The sequence below is a fragment of the Penaeus chinensis genome, chromosome 16 (genome assembly GCF_019202785.1).
Source record: "Penaeus chinensis breed Huanghai No. 1 chromosome 16, ASM1920278v2, whole genome shotgun sequence".
NCBI classification, from domain to species: domain Eukaryota; kingdom Metazoa; phylum Arthropoda; class Malacostraca; order Decapoda; family Penaeidae; genus Penaeus; species Penaeus chinensis.
In genome coordinates, this window is record NC_061834.1 from 20,894,915 (window position 1) to 20,916,779 (window position 21,865).

General features: G+C 37.7%; 1 protein-coding gene across 10 annotated transcripts in view; it reads left to right on the forward strand.

Moving 5' to 3' along the window:
• The first annotated feature begins 3,073 nt into the window (after positions 1-3,073).
• LOC125033583 (SAFB-like transcription modulator) overlaps positions 3,074-21,865 on the forward strand; it is a 32,545-nt gene continuing 13,753 nt past the window's right edge. For 3 of the 10 annotated variants that reach the window (XM_047625217.1, XM_047625228.1, XM_047625223.1), the window contains exons 1-8: positions 10,387-10,552; positions 13,389-13,457; positions 17,459-17,540; positions 17,653-17,868; positions 19,061-19,224; positions 19,376-19,403; positions 20,612-20,732; positions 21,709-21,758. In XM_047625217.1, the coding sequence (XP_047481173.1) occupies positions 10,427-10,552; positions 13,389-13,457; positions 17,459-17,540; positions 17,653-17,868; positions 19,061-19,224; positions 19,376-19,403; positions 20,612-20,732; positions 21,709-21,758 (856 nt within the window). In that variant the 5' untranslated portion in view covers positions 10,387-10,426. Of the gene's footprint in view, positions 3,243-10,385; positions 10,553-13,388; positions 13,458-17,458; positions 17,541-17,652; positions 17,869-19,060; positions 19,225-19,375; positions 19,404-20,611; positions 20,733-21,708; positions 21,759-21,865 lie in introns of those variants that run through there. The other 7 variants (XM_047625220.1, XM_047625221.1, XM_047625219.1 and 4 more) reach the window with 6 other exon arrangements.

Consider the following 21,865-nt stretch of genomic DNA (forward strand, 5'->3'; position numbering starts at 1 on the left):
CGGTGATCCTGAAGCTGATGATGAGCCCAGCCGCTATGGAGGCGGCTTTAGAGGCCATGGACTCGTGTCCTACAAACCCGTGTCTAGCAGCTACGGATACGGGTGCTGGAAGAGGAGTGCTGAGGCTGAGCCCGGATTCAGCTTCGGTCCCGGCTTTGGAGGTCACGGCCGCTTCGGAGGCTACGGCGGGAGCTTTGGAGGACATGGCCGTTTCCATGGCTAAGGAATTTTGGTTCGAGACAGATAAATAAAACTGAGGAATTTCATTTATCATTTATTTTTTCTTTACACAATCTCAGTTACTGCATATGATACATATATATAGTTTATATACATATACACAGCTAACATTAGTTATACTTTAATAAATTAGGAATCACAACATTGGAAATCGTGATTCCTAATTACGGTTACGGATGCAGGAAGATGAATAACTGGTTGCAAAATGTGCAGTATTAATTATAGCTGGCTTTATATGGAATATTTTTCAAATGCGAGTTCTTTGACTTGTTTATTGAAATGGCAACACCTATGGAGGTAAGGCGGCATTCCGCTTCTATTTGAACAAAACAATTAACAATGATATTTGCATATTGAATATAGAAAACGTCTCATACTTCAAAAATCAATGTATGGCAGCTAAATCAAACAGAAATCTGCAAATTCGCTGAGAAGTTAGCAAGGGCTTCTCGAAGCTGCACCATCTAGTAGCAGCTGATCGAATTAATGATTATAAAATAGTACATGAACGCAAAACCGCAGTATGAGTATGGAGAAAATAAAGTCGCTTTATCATTGTGTGTGCATCGTACGTGTTTGCGTGTGCGTGCGTGCATGCGCGTGTCCGTGTGCCTGTGTGTGTGTGTGTGTGCGTATGCGTGTGTGCACAAGTATATACTTGATGAGTTACAAAAAAATATGTATCATATGTAATATTACATATTTTTCCTCTTTGCATGGTCTTTTGGCCGTTGTATCTCATTCTCTAAATTTGTCTGACACATTTGTATTTCTCATTCTCTTGTTTGTCAGTTCATGTCTATAAACTGTATATACATAGGCATATGTTTATATATGTATATATAGCATATTTAAACTTTACAAAGATAAGGTTTTTATACATTCCCTTTATAAGTTTATGGAATAATTATTTTCATCCATACGAGATGTCCGGAACATGCAGTAAGCTGAACGTTTATCTATTAACCCTGAACTACTAATGCGTTGAAATCAGTAAGATAGTAAAAGGTTAATGCAAACGAAAACATATATACATATACACAACTGTGAGTTTCCTGCCTGATAGGGAAACATATTTAGACTCGCACACACGCATACGTGCGCATCGAAGGCTTTTTCCTTTTTTTTTAGCTTATGTTCAAGGGGATCGCCATTGACTAGCGGGAGTGCCTTGCGGGTGGTTTGCTTGTGTGTGTGTTTGTCTTTGTATGGTGTAGTTTGCGTTGTCGATGTGTTGTATGCGATCCCAGCTCGCTTGCTTTGTGCATGTCTGCGTATGTTTCAGTGGCTTTATAGTGCTTTGTTCTGTATAGACTGCATCTAGAGTTTCTGTGATTTAGAGAATGGAATCAGTGGGATGGGTGTGTATTCGAGTATGGCTTTGTAGAGTTTGAGTTTAGTGACTGTTGTGCAGTATGAGAAGCGTTTGATTTTTTTTTTTTTTTTTTTTTTTTTGAGAGCTGCGCTTGCTTATTTTATTCAGTGTGTGAATGCCGTTTCTGCTGAAGAGTAAGCCTAACATATTTCCCGTAGTTGTGTATGTCTGTGTTGTTTGTGAGAGGGTTGCGTCTTGCCTCTGGTATGGCAGTGAATCTGTTGTTTTTAGCATGTGTTTCCTGTAACAGTTGTATAAATATCATCAAATTGTAAATCTGTTTATGAATTATTCTCATTATTATAATAAATATAATTATCATTATTTACCACCACTGTCATAAAAAATTTCCTTTGATATAATAATTTTCAATGTGTTATCTATAGACATTATATATATATATATATATATATATATATATATATATATATACACACACACACAGTATATATCCTTATATATATATATATATATATATATATATATATATATATAAGTTATCTGAAGAGATAAGTAGCACCACTTAGACTAAACAAGGAAAGCGCACGTCATCTCATCAAGCAAATCCATCAGAATATTCAAAGAGCTCTGAATAGTCGAGATAGATATTTTAGACATCAGTTTCAATCTACAGATATATATGCTTGTATGTGATTGATAAGAATTAACCTTCATAACAGAATACCAAGTATACAGTTTATTTTATGTACAGACGTAATGCAACATGTGTGTGTGTGTATATATATATATATGTTTATATATATATATGTTTATATATAGACATACATATATGTAGATATATGCATATATGTGTATATATATAAAAACACAAACACACATAAACACATACACACAAACACACACGCACACGCACGCACGCACGCACGTACGCACACACACACACACACACACACATATACACTGTGTGTATATATGTACATATATAAATATATATATTAATTTATCTATCTATCTATATATATATGTATATTATACACGTTTATATATACATACATATATGTATATGTATATATACATATATATTATATATAAATAAATATATTATATACATATACATAAATATATATATATATATATATATATATGTGTGTGTGTGTGTGTGTGTGTGTGTGTGTGTGTGCGTATGTATATGTATATGTACACCCCCCACGTGAATCAAGCAACACAATTGCGCTGATAACATTTATCGAGCGAGAAAGTTGTCGGCCTTTCGTGCGTTCCAACAATGTTATTGTCGGAGTTTAACACAGTCTGAAATTCTTCGAAAAGCTCGAAACACATGTTGCATAAATAAGTCAAGGGAATTGTTCTAAAGTATAATCGGAATAATTTAGTCTTTAAATTGAGCTCTTTCTGTCATTCACCAATGGATTTTAAGACGATAAAACCCGCAAATAAAGCAAAAATAAGGTGGGCATCCGGGACTGTGCGCAGGTCGATGACGTCACAGTGACTACGCGTCCCACACAGCGCAGAAATCATGTCGACGGAGGGAAAGACGAAGAAAATAGACGATTTAAGGGTGGTAGATCTCAGAGCTGAGCTCGAGAAACGCGGCTTGGACAAATCAGGTGTAAAGGCTGTCCTTACCGATCGGCTACGCAAGGTGAGGGAATAGAAAAAGGCGGAGAGAAGTGCTGGCTCCTAGACACGTTGCCCAACATGGCGTGTTATTATATTGAACTTTTATTATTATTCTTTACTTGAGATCGCATCTCTAGGACATTTTTGTGGTGTTGAGTGGCTCTACGGTCGTGTTAATATCCTCGTGACAATGTACACGCAATGCGATGTGATGAGTGAATGGTTTTGTTAAAGGACCGCAATTTCACTTTCGTGAAACGTCGAAAATGTTATTTATTGTCATTTATTTTGATTTACACGGCTAGCCTGTTATGGATGGGTTACGATTTTAAGTTTCTGTACATTCAGGAATTTAATCAATTTGTATTCATATAAGAGAACCCTAGGTGATTGATTGTTAAATGCTTCTCTTGCACATATAATACTTTTTTATGTCAGAAATATCACCAAAAGTGCCTCATCACTGGTAATAGGGTTTATATTATCGAGAACGACACAGATAGAGGGAATTAGACGCTGTCATCTTTAATTGAGCATAAGAAAGTCATAAACAACATAGGTACAGCTTTGAGACTAAGTCCACAACACCTACACAAAACCAGACTTATTAATATTGCATTTTCTGTAAGTCGGCACTTAGTGCCAATAAAGGGAGGGGGTGCCACTCATGTCTAGGGAATAAATAGAAGGTAGAAAAGGTTTTGTTAGGATTTTTGTGTTTTCAAGATATCTTGGTTCTGAGACTTCATCTATAGAAGGTACGTCACTCCTAGTAACATATTCCAGTACAAGTCCACAACTTCTCATCACTAATTCCATTCAATAATCTAGGTTGCCACAATTGGACATTCCTTTGAATACTGTCTGAGGGGATAGGAGCACAGAGTGGGCTTACTCTACAAGAATATCACCTTCAATTTGTGCTAGCCCAATGCATCCAGACTGTAAAGATTAACCATAATGTGTTTTGACAGTTAACCCATTGCAGACGGGCATGACGTGTTCATATGTGCTATGCCCACTGTGAGTTACTTGTTTGATTGTTTTTACACATAGATGGTTACACCTGTACTAAGTCATCAATGAGCCAATTATGAGTACTGCCTGTCTCGCCCATTTACCCTTTTCTTTGATTTATGAAAATATTTTGTGTTATCTTATTTTGCTGTTACTAATGTTTAAAACATTATAGTAATTATAATGTTTATAATAAAAATAACACCATCAATATTCATAGCACTAGTCCAAAATAGTTTTCCTGCCAATTCAAATTACATAAGGTCACAAGGTCTACTAATTGACTGCTTTGTGGCTAAGCACTAGCAGAGTAATCTATGTGCAGAGACATTTCACCAAAAATATAGAAAATAAGCATTTTTCCCATTTTTTATTCATTTTCCCTGGCAGCATTGGGTTAATCTTTACAGTATTGATGCAGTAAGGTAGGGCAAATTGAAGTTAGTCATTGGTACAAGAAATAATCTGCAGACACAAACCATAATGGTGCAAATAAAGGAAAATTTCACAGAAAGCACACACACAACCTAAGTCCACTTGGTGCTCAACTCTGTTGAGAGGTGAAGACAGTGTTTCCTGGGGGGTGTTGGGATGGTAGAGTCCCCCATGAATCTTTTCTCAGGCAGTGTCCGAAGGGTATACCCAGTATTGAATTAATTGTGTGATGTGAGGTTATGCACTTAGTCTCTGGTGAGTGTATCAGTAGTGCAAAGAATTACCAATTTGACCACTTGTAAACATACTCAGTACAGACATGGATATTGAAGTTCATCATTGGTGTTGCCTTATGACTTAACAAAGCTCCATCTTGTATATTCTGGCACAAGTAAGGTATACTGTCCTGTTGGTTGAATTTTATGCATGGAGACCTGTTCAAACTCTTGTGTTGCTGAAATATATGTGATAAATATTTGTTGACCTTCATCTTGTTTAAATGGCCAGCAGGTACATAAACCACCTCTATAGTGAGATCTCAAAATTTTCCCTGCTGAATGCAGGGACCTGCACCCCCTATGACCCCCTTTGATGGTGGGGCTGTCCCTAAACCCCTGTCCAGGAAAATAAAGGATCCTCCTTTTATTCACTGCAGGATAGAAGCTAGGATAGATTTGGCATTTGGCTCTCCCACATGTCACTTGTACGCTGTACCCTGCTGTGAATATGTGGAGGATTCTTTGTTTTCCATTGCGGGGGTTACCCCCCAGGATGGCAGTGTCCCCTGCATTGGACACTATAGTGACTGATTCTGTATACTGTATATTATTCATACTTTACTCCACAGTTTCCCTGGTAACTTTCATCCCCCCCCCTGCTATTAGGGCAAAGATTGTCACTAATTGGGGATTCTGTGGTATAATTTTGATATATTAGGATAGCATAGAGTGAGAAAAATCATTGATACCAATTTTGTCGCAATCAGTTATACAAAGTTATTCTGAAAAATTACCTAAAATAAGACACTTCATCAATAGTATTTCCTCCTCAAGTCTGTAATGTATACTTTGGTATACGTAATACAGGTACACAATGATAATCAAGGAGATAAATTACACTCACTAATACAAGAAACAATCTGTGGAGGCAGAAATGAAGTAAGAAGCTGCTACAAATGCCACATGGAGAATAGGTCCATGGCAATCAGGTAGGGATCCAAGGGTGGAGAACCCAGGTTAGGAAGACTTTTGGTGCCTATGGTGATGTTTGTAGAGTTCCCAGGAGAGAGAAAGGGGTGTGGTTACTGGCTAAACAAAACCAAAACACTCTTATATTATTTGCAATGGAAAGTAAAGAGATTCACGTAGATTACAGTATGGATAACAAAGTATGTTGGTATAGTTTTGTATATGAATTGAAATATAGAAGTACTTTAAAAGCACAATGTATTTCTAAAAGTAACAATGATAGGATATGATGTCATGAGCTATATGCCCCAAGATCGTTTATTTTGAGATACTGCACAGCTAAGTTTGGTTAATATTTACATGAAAGATGCATTAAGCTATGATATGCTCCCTGTCATTGTAGCAGTATATATTCAGAATACCTTTGCATGACCAATCACAATAATAGTGGTATCAATGGATTCATCTCGCTCTGCTACACAAATGTATAGAAAATATGCCATGGACCACTCACCCACAATCTTGGCCTGATAGCAGAGGAATTGTACCAGGGAAATTGCAGTGTAAAATATGAATGATATACAGAGAATTGGTCAATATATAGTCAAATGCAGGGGGCTGGGGGAAAACAAAGGATCCACCACATGTACAGCAGGATAGAGCATAGAACAGACTCTGCATTAGGCACAACTGCATGTCGGTTGTCCTCTCTACCCTGGTTTAAATACCATGGAGGATTCTTTGTCTTCCATTGCACGGTTTGGGGGCAGTAGCCCCCCAGGAAGCACAGATCTCTGCACTAGATAAAAGTGACATACATATTTTACCCTGCAGTTTCCCTAGTACCTTTCATGTCCTCTCCTGTTATCATGATCAAGAATATGGGGGGTTGAGGTTCCATGACAAAAATTCAACATGTTTATGGGTAGTAGAATGTGAGTGGAATCTATCGATACCATTATCGTCGTGATCGGTCATGCCAAGGTATTCAGAATATTTACCAAGGTTGCAATCGTCAGTACAAGAAATACAATGCCGACACGAATGGTAATGCCACAAATAATCCTTATGGTCGACTCCTTACATGTTCCCTATCGTTGTGCAGTTAAGTAGATATATACATACCATTGCTAAATTTCAAGTTTCAACCAACCACATTTTTTTTTTTTTTTTTTTTTTTTCATTATGACCGTATCTAATTTAAGCATAAGGCCTCATTAACAGCAACGATATTTTATTTATTGATTGCATTTACAGATAGTAGTACAAATGAAGCAGAGTAAAGAAAAAAAGCGGCACACGCAGTCTACGCGGATGTTATTCTCAAACCACAAACTTTGAACACATTAGCTATACAGTTTGCAAACCTTAGTGATAATTATCGTCAAATATGGTAACGATTATACATGTTTTAAAATGTACGATGGAATTTATTGACCTTTGCCTGAGCGCAAAATACTTCGGAGGTCAAGCTGCTCAGCTTAACCCATTGCCGCCGGGGAAAATGCTGTGCTCATTTTTATACTTTTGTTTAATGTCTTTGTACATAGATGGCTCTGCTAGTGCTTACCACAAAGGAGTCAATGAGTTGATCTTTTGACCTTACCTGATTTCACCTTTCCTTGAATTGGCGGGAAAAAGTTTTTTTTTTTTTTTTTTTTTTTAACGAGTGCTATGAATATCGATGGTGTTATTTTTATTATAAACATTACAATTACTCTAATGTTATCAACCTTAATAATAGCAAAATAAGATAACGTAAAATGTTTTCGGAAATCAATGAAAAGGGTGAACGGGCGATACAGGCAGTACTCGTTATTGGGTCATCGGGTACCTAGTACAAATGTAGCCATCTGTGTAAAAAACATTTAAACAAGTAAACTCAGTGGGTATGTCATGTACATACACGCCATGCCCGTCGGCAGTAGGTTAAAATTATTGCCCGTCTTGCGTAACTACGAATGTTTTAGCCCGATTTCGTCGCGCGCGGCGACGGCAGTCAGTCATTCAACTGCTGCCATTTGCAATAACCAAATCGCCATTAATTTTAATTAATACTGCGTAGATTATTGTCCTGTTAGAAGCAAGTTTTTTTTTTATTGCATGACTGTGCTTATTAATAGAAATGTACTTCGTGCAATAAATATGTAGATTTTGCCGGTTTTCGTTATACGTTTGTTAAATTGTACAAAACATATCGTCGCGCCTCGGTTATTACACTTCTGCATATTATGTCGTCCTCAACTTGGTTGTATTTCCAGGGGCAGATGTATTTCGTAATTTGTAAAACTCGACCAGTTTTCAATATGTTTTTTGATAGAGTTTTTGAAGTATTATAAGATGCACCCTATGAACTTTATTTTTTATTTAGTAAACTCACCATTAGTCGCTCTCGTTAGAACTATCTCATCAAAAGGAATTGGAACAGGCAGGAGTAGGACCTTCTCTGTCCTATCTGAAGGGGGGTATGGGCGACCATAAAATATAGTGGAGGAGCGATTCTCATTTTTGCGTAATACACAAACAGTACCCGAAATTACATAAATGTAGCTCACGTAAATCAGCCGCCTTCCCTCTCCTTACGGTAAAGCTAGAGGTTTCCATATTTTGAGTATGGATATAAAGTTTTATCAGAAGATGAGCATAACCACGATCTTTTAATGCGCCGTTTGCATATCAGCTGTTATTATGATGGATTTCGGTTTATTGAATTAATTAAGTGATGAGCATGTCTGCCACGCAAGAAGTGTCGAGCTCTACCGCCACGATTGCCCGTCACCTTCAGTATCCGCAAAGACAGTTAAGTCGCCTGCGCTCTCTATCGCTGTTATATTGGTGGTGTATCAAATGAAATCTGAATGTATTACTTCCGATTAAGAGATGCTATAATCAGCACTGGTGGTTATTGATATCACATATAATATAAAACAGTAAAATGCTATAAAAACACCGACAGAAACTCGCCTAATAGCGTGCGACATTTTTAAATTGCCCGTAATAAGTGTCATGCTCATCGATTTGCGCAGAGTAAGACATTTATTAGTTACTATATATACTATCATGGTATTACTCTTGCTTTGTCATACCCATTTGTGCAGAAACAAATTCTCCATCATGTAAAGGTTATACGTACAAAATTAAGATATTACAATACAATTTACAAAGTAAAAGGCGTCATTGTTTTGTTTACAATAAGTAGGAAAGGATATCAGATGACAATTTTTAAAATATTAAAGATTTTCATTTCGGGCTCTGTGACTCTTGCTTGTCTAATAACTAATAACGTTATATCTAAGTTGCGACGGGAGTACAAACTTAGTTTCTTAGATTTAATAGCTCTGTCACATGCATATGTTTTTCCGTTCTAAAGATGGCTAGTTGAAACTTAACCTGAAAATTGTTGGTAGCAAGATAAAACTTGTGCTGGATATATATTGCCTTGGTCATGTTTGAATATGTTAGTTTTTGGCAGTTTAGCACCTGAAAAAATATTTATGTAGATTAATGTATCTGGTATAATTTTTTAAATATTAAATACTAAATCATTTGTTTCACTACTGATACGCAATCCAGGTCCTACAACCCTTCTATACGTACATATCAGTTACATGCTACCACCCTTGGCATGGCTAGCGCCAAAATGTTATTGTTGTTATACTTACACAATTATATTTAGAATAAAATGTTTGAAGATATTTGGCTCTAGATCATGAAGAAGAAAGATGTGGGTAAAGAATACTGATAAACCCTGATTTTGATAACCAGAAAAGTCTAGTGCGACCATTAGTGTTAGGAACAGACCAGTGTTTACTCACTGTAGTGTTAGTTGTAAATTATGGCTTTAAAGTCTATTTGAATTTTGTATTTATAAATCGTTCTCTTGAGGTACAAATTACTGAAATGTCAACCTGAGAGGGACAGAGTAAAGTGCAAGATCCAAAACTACTTATTCAGTAACTTTGGGGTGAAGTTACTGTATTACCATTATGAACTGTGTGCCATCCAATACCCCTTAAAACACGTTTGTGCGATGACAAGACTGTATGCCTCCTATTTGCAAAGTTATTTCCTCTTTTTACGCATAAGTGTTTTTAGTTTTTTGGCAATTTTCCAATGTCCATTATGCCATTTGATTCGCATCATCAAGGTGGTAATTGATTGTTTTCTTTGCATAGACTCCACACCATCTCTCTAGGTAGTCTACAACTCAGTGCAAGAGAAATAAAATGTGTAACTCTCTTATTTGTGCCATTTGATAATATTTCTTAGTTTATCGAGCGAGAAAGTTGTCGGCCTTTCGTGCGTTCCAACAATGTTGTTGTCGGAGTTTAACACAGTCTGAAATTCTTCGAAAAGTTCGTAACACATGTTGCGTAAATAGATCAAGGGAATTGTTCTAAAATGTAATCGGAATAATTTAGTCTTTAAATTGAGCTCTTTCTGTCATTCACCAATGGATTTTAAGACGATAAAACCCGCAAATAAAGCAAAAATAAGGTGGGCATCCGGGACTGTGCGCAGGTCGATGACGTCACAGTGACTACGCGTCCCACACAGCGCAGAAATCATGTCGACGGAGGGAAAGACGAAGAAAATAGACGATTTAAGGGTGGTAGATCTCAGAGCTGAGCTCGAGAAACGCGGCTTGGACAAAACAGGTGTAAAGGCCGTCCTTACCGATCGACTACGCAAGGTGAGGGAATAGAAAGAGGCGGAGAGGTGCTGGCTCCTAGACACGTTGCCCAACATGGCGTGTTATTATATTGGCCTTTTATTATTATTCTCATTCTTTCCTCAAGTTCGCATCTTTAGAACATGTTAGTGGTGTCGAGTGGCTCTACGATCGTGTTAATATCCTCGTGATAATGTACACACGACGAGATGTAATGAGTGAATGGTTTTGTTAAAGGACCGCAATTTCACTTTCGTGAAACGTCGAGAATGTGATTATTATGATTTATTTTGATCTGTTATGCATGGGTGACGTGTTGGACAACTTATAGTTGGAGGTAGTGGCAGAGTTGAGTAATAAAACCTGTAAGAAATTATAAAACGATACAAGCCAAGACTTGTGCAAATGCTTTTCCAAAGGTGCTATACATCAAAGAACAGAGATGATCACACCATTTTGGCTAAGTTGCTTAACTTGTTTACATTGCGAGGATGAATGGAAAGTTTTCCATGCATGACAACAAGAATTACAGTAAAAATAAGTGTATGTAGTGGTTACCTTGATGAAAACCAAGACAATTTTCATATATGGCAAAAGGTGTGCATATCAAAAATTAGGGAAATACAGGACAAAAGAGAAGATCAACCCTTCATTTTCAAAGTCCCCATCCATGTTTACCTTGCGAGGACCAAAACAGATGTGATGCGTAACTCATTAGTGCAATCTGTCAAGCTATCTGTGTATTGCTACGTGTTTGTGAGAACGATTGTTTCGTAATTACCAGTGTCTTGTTTATTTTTAACCCCTTGGTGATGGGTGTAGAAAACTAAAAAAAAAAAAACTACGCTCTGGCGATCAATGGTGATGTGCTGACTTTGAGCGCGGGAGTTCGGTACATCAAACTGAATCACCGCCTCGGAGCGCTTTGGCGCGCTGCTGCAGTGTACAGCTGCACGCCACATTTTAAGCGGTTTGTTATGATGTCCAGAGACGTGACCCGTCGTGAAGGGGTTAAATTCATGTATGTAATTCCTTCTTCTAGTTTTATTATACTTCTTTTATGTGTTTTGGTAATTATTTGTGTTAAAAATTGTGTATAAACCTTGTGCGCATGCATATTTTGCCACCAAGAGGTTTGATAGGCCATGTGATGCCATTCATTGATAAACGCTGGTGATGTTTCATTTTAATTGTGTTGCATCGATTCTAGGTCATTTTTGAAGCCATATAGTGGATATACAGATCAAAGAGACATTGGTTTCTATCTTAGCCTAATATTTGAGCCCATCGAGTTCCCCAAATGCTGAAAAAAGGGATTAGAAAACAAGTGTTTCTGACCATAGCCAGTAGTGAAGAGAAGTTTGATGTTTTGCTGTTTAAAGGTATATAGTTTTACCCTGTGGGTCCAGGGGCCTATACCTCCTGGCTAGACATATAATACCACAGGGGCTCAGGGGGCATAGCCCCTTGGCTAGGTGTATATAATACCACGGGCATTCAGGGAGCAGAGCCCTCTTGCTAGGAAATTTATAGATAGTGTATAAATCCCACAGAGTTGAGGTTAGGTTGGTTTATTGGTTAGGATGCATTGTATGATTTCCACAGGGGATCTGAATTATGTAAATTCCCGTAGATTTTTACTGAACGATAGGTTTGATTCCAGTAGAGTTTTTTAAATTTGGCAAGTTGGTCTGTAGACTTTCATCGGCCGGTTTTAATTTTTTTTTGTTTTTTTTCTTTGCTCGTATACATTTTTGTTCTCTATTTTAATTTCAACCTGTTTTATATCGTAATTTCCCTTCATGTCTAGGCAATAAATAGAAGGCAGAAAAGGTTAGGTTTGGATTTTTGGGTTTGCATGATACTCTGGTTTTGAGACTTCATCTCTAGAAGGTATGTCACTCCTAGTAACACATTCTAGTACAAGTCCACAACTTCACATCACAAAATCCATTCAATAATAAAGGTTGCAACAATTGGGCATTCCTTTGAGCACTGTCTGAGTGGACAGGAGCACCGAGTGGCACTTTCCAAAATCTTTTTTCCTTTGTTTGTGGCATAATTGATTGTTCCTGCAGACCATTCCTTATATGTAGGACTACAACGTTTGTCCTCTACAAGAATATCACCTTCATAGTCCATGCCTGGACTATGTTCTGGGTGGCATATGTTTACATGACATGGTGCATTGGTCTCGTTTTCCAGGGACACGTGGTCATGCCACGCACTCTATGGTGCTGACAATACCCCTGGCAGTGGGGCCTGGGCCACTATAAATATACCCTGGGAGAGAGGGTTTTTGTATCGGGAAACCACCTGGTGGAATTGGGTTAAAGCGTGTTTGTGCAATGACAAGACACTATGCCTCCTATTTGCAAAGTTATTGTCTCGTTTTATGCCTAAGTGTTTTTAGCTCTTTAGCCATTTTCCAATGTCTATATTTTCAAATTTTAATTGCATTAACCAGAAGGTTATTGACTGTTTTCTTTGCATAGACTATATCATCTCTCTCCACCACTTGAGTCAGATTTTTTCATGTCGTGATGGTCACGTCACCTGGATTGAAGTGTTGAAGGTATAATAAATAAAGGTTAAACTGATATTAACAAATGTGTGTAGAAAGGCATGTGAACAATGTTGCATACTAAAACATTGGCAAGCGTCGGTTATATTCCAGATCTACATGCATACACTACAGCTAGAAGTAATGAAATTTCTTTAAGCAAAACTTGAGTATTCATGCTATTGCTTTAGTAAGTGTTAAATACATCAGGCACATATTTGGGAAGAAAGTATTGAATACAGGTTTGAAATGGTTTTGGCATTCACTTCTTTGAGTGTTTGGTACCCTTTTCAGAGTGGAAATCTACAGTGGGCTTCAATAACATCTGGCGAAATAACTACGAGAAAGTTTGCAGAAGGCCTGGTAAAAGATATAGTTTGATTATTGCACTGCCAAATGTAAATAGCAGTTTAAGCGGTACAATGTTCAAGAAGGTGAAAGCTTTCCTGCAACTTTCTGATGCTTAAAGGGGATACAATAGGGAGGTATGGATCTAACACAAATGGATATAGATCAGATTTCTGTGTGTTGTTAGAAATTATAGTGGCTTGATGGAGATAAATATATATATATATGTATATGTATATTTGCAAGAAGGAAAAGGGTAATTCATTATAATATTACTTTGAAGTATATATCCAACATGTTTGCCTGTGGTTAGAAATGTTTTTTAAACAAAGTTAAATTTAAATAGGTTCCACAAGGCAGCAAAAGCACTCTTCATAAAGAGCAAAACACGAGCTAGTCATATATTATGCCTTTGCCTTTTGCTTACTTTGTTAGTTTTGTGAAATTATTCAGGTTTAGGTATAGTACAGATGTGACTAGACCATAATCAAAATTATTCATTGGCTGTGGTGCAAGTGGATATTTTGGAAATTTGTACAAATGCCAAAGTTATCTCCATTATTTCTTCACAAAACCTAATGATGTTATAGAGAAAGTAAAGTTCATTTAGTGTTCTTTGCATTTTTTACAAAGTCTTTGCTTTCAATTTTGTTAGGTATATCATCCCCCCCCCCTCCTTTTTTTTGGGGGGGGGGGTATGAAAGTAAAGGTTCCTGTCTGAAACATAATAAAAGCATGAAATTATAAAGACTACTAATCTAAACCAAAAATCACTAATCCTCTCTCTCTCTCTCTCTCTCTCTCTCTCTCTCTCTCTCTCTCTCTCTCTCTCTCTCTCTCTCTCTCTCTCTCTCTCTCTCTCTCTCTCTCTCAAATCTGATTGTGAAGAGATGGGGAACTGTGGGTGGCAATATCAGTACAAAATAATTTTATATATATAATCCTACCATGAACACAACACATGGTTCAATTTTGAGAAGTATAGAACAAGTGAAATTAATTTATGGCAAGAATTTCCAAAGCTGTTGAATTTATCCCACACTCCAAAAGGGCAGGGTGGCTGGTCACTGGGTAGTTTTAATTTTTGAGAAAGTTAATATGTATGCAAAACACGCACATCAGATTAACCATTTAAATCATCCTCATTTAATAGGACTCAACCCATTTTTACGGAATGGAAAAATTATCTTTCATGCCAGATAAACCATTTTTTTTTTTTTTTTTTTTTATTGATATTTTAAAAAGATGTCCGTTATGCATGGTAAACTAGAATAACATTGGTGTTCAGCCATTTGAATGCATTATCTTTGCAAGTAAGTGATCAAAAATAATTGGACACCTGGATGGGATCGGCATCCTATGTAAATATGGTACTGACACCCTACAGTAGTGTTCACAGATCACACTTCTTTTCTTTTCCTTTTTTTTTTTTTTTTTTTTTTTTTTCTTTTCTTTTCTTTTATGAAACATGTAAAAGGTGCAGTAGCTGTGTTAACTTTTTACTAAATGAATGCTTATAACCATTTTCAAAGTTCCATATAGTTTTTATTTTAGAGCACTATCATCCTCGGTGTAAAACAATCAATTTTTCACTTATTTATGAAGATCAAAATCCTGCCTCTGAGTTAAACTTCATATTGAAGTGCTCTTTGCAACAGGAAGGACCAACTTCAAATGAAAACCCTGTTTGCCGATGGTGGACAGCACAGACAAATATAGTAAATCCAAACCAAAATATTATCATTATTTATGCTCTTATTTTTTAACATCACAGACCCATGCATAAGCTATTGCGTATTACCAGGGAGTCTTGATTGGTAGCACATTCCACGTAAATATACATGAAACTCGCATTTTTTAAGTAAAATCTCACAAACTATTTCTGTCATAGTTTTTGGTATAAGCAATCTTTGGTCATTCACGAACTCATCAAATGCTGTATGTAAGATCGCAATGTAGTTATACACAGTTTACCTGTCGGTGCTTATTCCCTTGTGCCACCCAAGAAATAACCCAATTTAGGCTCAAACTGTTGTTTGGGAATTTCCTCTTTCATGTATGTATGACATAGGCTAGCTAACTCAGAAACACCCAATTCTCCACCCCCCCACGTTTGGGACAGTCCCCTTAACCCCTTCCTAACGGGTCACGCAGTGTATTGCAGCTGTGTGCCAAAGCACTACGAGCCGGTGATTCAGCTTGATGTACTGAACTCCCACGCTCAAAGTCAGCGTGTTGCCATTGATCTCCAGAGCATAGTTTTTCTTCTTCTTCATCTTCTTCTTCACCCGCCATCAAGGGGTGAAGAAAATAAATTAAAATTCAACACTCTAGAGATTAATGGCAACAAGCAGACTTTGGGTGCAGGAGTCCGGTACATCAACCCGAACATCCTGCTCCAAGTGCTCTGGCGTGTTGCCGTGGCATACAGCCATACTCCGCAGACCGAGCAGTTTGTTATGATACCAGTAGGTGTGGCCCGGCAGTATTGGGTTAAAGAATGCAGTGTGAATCATATTTGCGACTATCCCAGTCTTTGTACTTGTTACACATACACAGATATATTTGATCAATATGAAACGAGGAGGAGGCAGAGATTTATGCTTATTGATTACTGAGCAACCATTGCAATGAATGTATTTGCAATGAATAGACTCAAAGCTTTCAGTGATATTGTTAGACAGATTGCAAATGCTGTAGAGGGGTTAGAAAGGAGCTGCACTAACATAGCAAAACATAAAATAAAAATACGTAGCAGTTAAAATTGTTCCTCTGAATTGGAACTAAGGTGCAAAACATCTGATGCTGTGTGGATTTATAATTATTTATTGTAGGCAAATATAGAAATGTCTGTCTGGAATTTGGTGATTGTGAATTTCATTTAGAGTACAATCCTTTAGTCTAAAGATTGCATCTACAGCTTCCTATTAGGTTTATGAAACTGTTGTTTGAAATAACATGATATTTTTATAGTTGTCATGAGTTTGTCACCCACTGCTAGTTCTTATCAGAAACTTGTTGCTATATCTTTCAACTACTTACTTTAATTAAACAAAAATGTATGTTTTTTGGGGTTATAGCCATGGCAGTTACATAAAACAATTGATGTTCCCCATTTTTCATGTAGGAAATGGTGTGCAGAAGCCCTAATGTGAAAAGTTGGATCTTTTGACCATTTGAGTTACATAGTTTCAAATCTTTCTTATACCAAGAAATTTCTGAAATTCTCAGGATGTGGTTGGTGAGGTGGAATAAATCCAGTTCCTCAGAAATGAATGAATTTGATGATCTATGCAGGTTATAGTCATTGTAGGGGCCTAGATCTATCTCTCTCCCTCCCTCCCTCCCTCCCTCCCTCCCTCCCTCCCTCCCTCCCTCCCTCCCTCCCTCCCTCCCTCTCTCTCCCCCTCTCTCTCTCTCCTTCAATCCCTCAATCCCTCCCTCCCTCCCTCAATACCTCAATACCTCAATACCTCAGTCCCTCCCTCCGTCCTTCCTTCAATCCCTCCCTCCCTCCCTCCCTCCCTCCCTCCCTCCCTCCCTCCCTCCCTCCCTCCCTCCTTCCTTCAATCCCTCCCTCTTTCTTTCTTTCTTTCTTTCTTTCTTTCTTTCTTTCTTTCTTTCTTTCTTTCTTTCTTTCTTTCTTTCTTTCTTCTTTCTTTCTTTCTTTCTTTCTTTCTTTCTTTCTTTCTTTCTTTCTTTCTTTCTTTCTTTCTTTCTTTCTTTCTTTCTTTCTTTCTTTCTTTCTTTCTTTCTTTCTTTCTTTCTTTCTTTCTTTCTTTCTTTCTTTCTTTCTTTCTTTCTTTCTTTCTTTCTTTCTTTCTTTTTTTATACAGAAGATTTTGACTGCCTCTTGTCTTTGCCGAAAGTATTTATCAATTTAGAGACACCTCAAAAATGTGAAGTTGCTTTAAAGGTATATATAATATTGATCTTTTATAAGAAGAGTGGCCATTACAGGAACTTTGAATTTACCATTGGAAAGGAATATCATTGAAACTTTTCTCTTTTTTTAGGCTTTAGAAGATGAAGGACAGAATCCAGATGAGTTTGATTTTGAAGGCAGTTTACCCAGCACACCTGCAAAGCCAAACAGAAGTAAGTAGTAATATAGTGGTAATTTTCTAATGTGCTAACTATGTATGAGAATTTCATTTGGACATGAAACTGGGATGGTTTGTATGAACCCTTCATTCTCACCCTTGCACAGAATCTGTTGATGCAGAAGGAGATGAAGAAATGGTGAACCATGTGAATGGTGACTCTGCCAACCATGAAGAGGAGGAGGAAGAGGAAGAGGAGGAGCAGGGCGAGCCTCAGGGACAGACGCAGACAGTTGATGCCACAGGTGAGGATGTTGAAGTAGAGCAGAAGGATGAGGAGAATATGAAGGCTGAGGAGAGTGCTGACCCCTGTGAAGAAGTTGGTAAGTTGAAACCAGGAAAAGTAGAACTGATAGTTTGAACTTCCAGAGCTTGTTTGTCTTGAAATATGGAGATATTAAAGTTTGTTTCTTGTTATAATTGGTGCCCTGTTGATTGTGAATTATATTGTGCAAACAACAAAATTTGAAGATTGGTAAAATTTGAAATAGGTGTCTCATTTTATTCTGGTGAACAATTAGAACTAATCTTCAGTAATTAGTAAAAACAGGAAGTAAAGCTACAGAGGTAATCAGTAACAGCATTATAAAAAGGGGAATATTGGTAGAAGTGAAAAGGTGTTTGATTACCATTTGATTATTGATATTCCGTAGAGGAATTTTGTAAGAGCTAAGACAAGATTCATAACTGAAATTTTATAGTTTAAATTTATAAAAAGGAGGTGGTAATAGATGAAAAACCAGACAGATATTCATATCTTAGATTTCTGCATATAAATAAAGGATTCTAGAAATGGGTAATGCTATATGTTAAGCTTGAGGAGGAAGATGATATTTTGATAACTGTTAGTCAGGAAAGCATTGATGAAATTGATTATTAGTTCTAGGATTCTGTATAAAATGAATCCACATTCATTGGATTTGAAATTGGAAGGATATGGCAAAATGTCTTGAGCAAAGTTCTGATTTGAAGCAACAGGACAACTTGAATTTACAAAGAAAAGAACAATCCGAGACTAAAGAATGGTTGGTAGTGTATATAGTTACTCCACACATAACAAATGTGATCCAAAGAAGATGGAAATTGCATAGAATTAGAGGAAAATGTATCCTGAAATCTACATTTCACTTGGAATTCTTTATTTTTTAAAAATTTAGGAAGGTTCCTGTTTTAGGTGGTAATGAGATGCTGAATTTATTATATTATAGTATCCTTGTTTCAGTTAATTGTATATTTATTTAGTTTATTGTTTTTGGAAGATGATAGGTTGTTTTTGGAAGATGATAGGTTGTTTTTGGAAGATGATAGGTTGCTACATAGGGTCTTATATACTTTTCCTGATTGTTTTATTTACTCATTTTCAGTTGAATTTGTTTTTGGTAGTGAATCATGATGATGGCATTGTAGCTTAGGAAGTTGTTCTAGGGATCCTGTTTCTATGTTAGCATATTGCAAAGCAGAAGGTGATCTCTTGCACCTCCCCTGGTACACCTGTGCTGTCTTGCTCTCCCCCAGGCATGGAAGAGTCCGAGGAAGTGGGTGAAGATGAGGTGGGTCATCATCCAGACGAAGAAGACACCCGCAACATGGAGGATGACTCCATAAACCTTATGTTGGAGGATGAAGACAAGATGTTGGAAGATGAGATGACTTTCAACTACTCTGAACGCCTTGATCATGTAAGTACTCATAAGCAGGAAGTTGTTTACACCTTCTCAAAGAACCATTTTGTAAAGTTTTAGGTTTGAGATTGACATTTATTCTATACCTTGAGAGAGTATGCAACTTCATTATAAATATAAATTTACTTATCCAGACTTCTCTTTACAGGATGACTCTTCAAATGCAGATGGGAAAGGTAAGCCCCTCCTTATGGGGATACTTATTTTTACATACTTTATCCATATCTTGTTTTGTTCAATATCTGTTAGGGTTAGTTAGTCATGGCACAGACTTGGGCTCACACAGTGTCTGTAACCGTGTTTGGTTGCACAAGAAGTTGTGGTGAACATTTTAATGTGATGGCCAAGTGAGAAGCTTCAGGTATGTGGAAGAAATCAGCAAGAGGCTCCTGTCTTGAAGGCTGCGGCATGTGTCCTGCTGCCGCCCTGAAGTGAGGATTGCAGCCACCAAGAAGTGGGCTGCTCAGCAAAGAACTAAAAGACTGGACGAAGTGCTCGTGTTTCGTGGGGGGAAACACTCGCTTTGAAAACTACGCATTCAGGAGGAAGATTGAAGATATGATGATGATGAAAATGATAATGATAATGATGATGACTCTCCAGCATTCTACAGGTGCTTTTCTACTTTTCTGAACTCGTAGGAATGAAGATAAAACTCGTCTTTTTAGTTTGTGTGAGCCTAAAGTTTGTTGCCTATAGCTAGTGAAATTTACTAAATGCAGTGCCCTGGATAGGCAGTCAATGCACATCTTACTAACTTCTTATGCAAAGAAATCCCCGTCTACCTAAGGATTGAACATCATATACCAATAGCGTGATTCTGTAGGATACTTGAGTATATTTTATAGCCAGAATGAGAAGAAGGAGATGGGGTGTGGGGGACCCAGGCTTCCAAGATGCACCAGGGACAACAGTGGCTGCAGCAGCAGGTCTGGTGTTGGCAGCACCAGCAAGAGCGCTGGCTTGTGCGCGTGGAAAGTTGCACATGTTTATCTTCTTTACAAGGGATCTTGTAGCTTCTCAGTAGTAATTTTTCAGCATGCAGTCTTCTGTATGTGAGCAAGATATGATGAATACTTAGCCAGCAGCAGCAGTTACCTCAGCCACACCAGGTACAGCAGCGGTGTGTCCAGTGGAAGTCTAATCAGCAGATGTTCCAGTATCCCCTGTGGTCCCCCCACCCTCCCACTTTGTCAAGGCAGTGCGAGGGGCAGCCGCAGCGGCAGCAGTGCAGCAGCAGTGGCAGCAGTGATGAGGGGGTCTCTTCATCCCCGCCTGGTTCAGCATGAACCAGCAACACAGCGTGACTCGCTTCTGGCGCTGGACTCAACCCACCTGCCAGAGGGGAGCCACGACCCAGCCTGATGACTCACTCGACCCACAGAGCGATCACACATCAAGGAGGGCAGCACCGCTACCCACGCCAGCGCAGACTCCGCCACGGGCAACAAGGACACAACCGACACCGATTCTCAGGATAAGAAAGAATGCGAAAAGCCCAAGAGGTTGGTTCCTCATGCTGGGTTTGTATGATAGCAGTGAGTCCTAAGCTGCTGCTGAAACATGGGGCATGATCTCCCTTTGCTAGACACACTTACTAGACCAGTTGGTAAACACACTAGTCTGTTCATGTCACACAGGCCTACCAACATCCCAAGACATGTGGATGTAGGGAGCAAAACACTATGGCCAAAATGTTTTTATTTATTGATTTGTTTATTTAATTGTGAATTCTTTTTAAGTTTTATTTTCTTTATTTATTGTATACCTTTTTATTTTGACTGGTTAAGTCACTTAGGGTGGTACTGTGTTAATGTAGCTCTTAGAAGTGTCAGAAATTGGGATACCTGTTAAAAAATAAAAGTTTATTTTTTAGAGAAAACTGGTCAGTAGAGGTGAGGGAGTAGTAACATGGGTTCAGGGAGTAGGGCGTAGCAGGGAAGGTCTCAGAACATGGAAGAGGGTGAAGGCATTAAGTGGTTCTGCTGCTTTGTAGATATTGTAAAAAGAAGTGGAATATTTTTCTCTTGTATCCAGAGCATCCTGGCCAAATCCCAGTGAGAAATTGTTTTGAAGTGTTTTTCAATAAAAGTTTTAGTATTAAAGAAGAAATTATTTTCAACGAAAAATGTTGTAAAATGTGGAAAAAAGGGTGAGGCAGTTTAGGTGGCGTTTTCTTATATGATAAATCCAAACAGAGGTGCATGTTGCACTCTGGCTTGCAGGAACTGTCCTCTGAAGCGAAAATATTACCTGTCAAATATTTTTTGTAAATCGAGAAAAAAGGAAACTTTTATATTTTTTAAGTAACCGCAATTAACAGAAGGAAGTAAGTTTTGAGATTTTCCTATATTAGACCTTAGACTTGATCATGTTAAAGCTGAAATCCTTTTATGGTGAAATATTAGCTTAAGCCTTGCTCAGTCTATTTGGGAAGAATTTTTTTATAATCTTGTGAATCTCTTTTTTTCATATTCCCAGTACATCTGGAGAGGACAAAGGGAAGGATGACAAACTTAAGGATGACAAAGGTAAGTTTTATTATATAGGGTCTTGTAATCAGGGAGCAAATTAGATAGATGATAAGTTTATTTTACAAATTTCTTGGTACGTGCTAAAGCAACAATGTAGTCGGAGA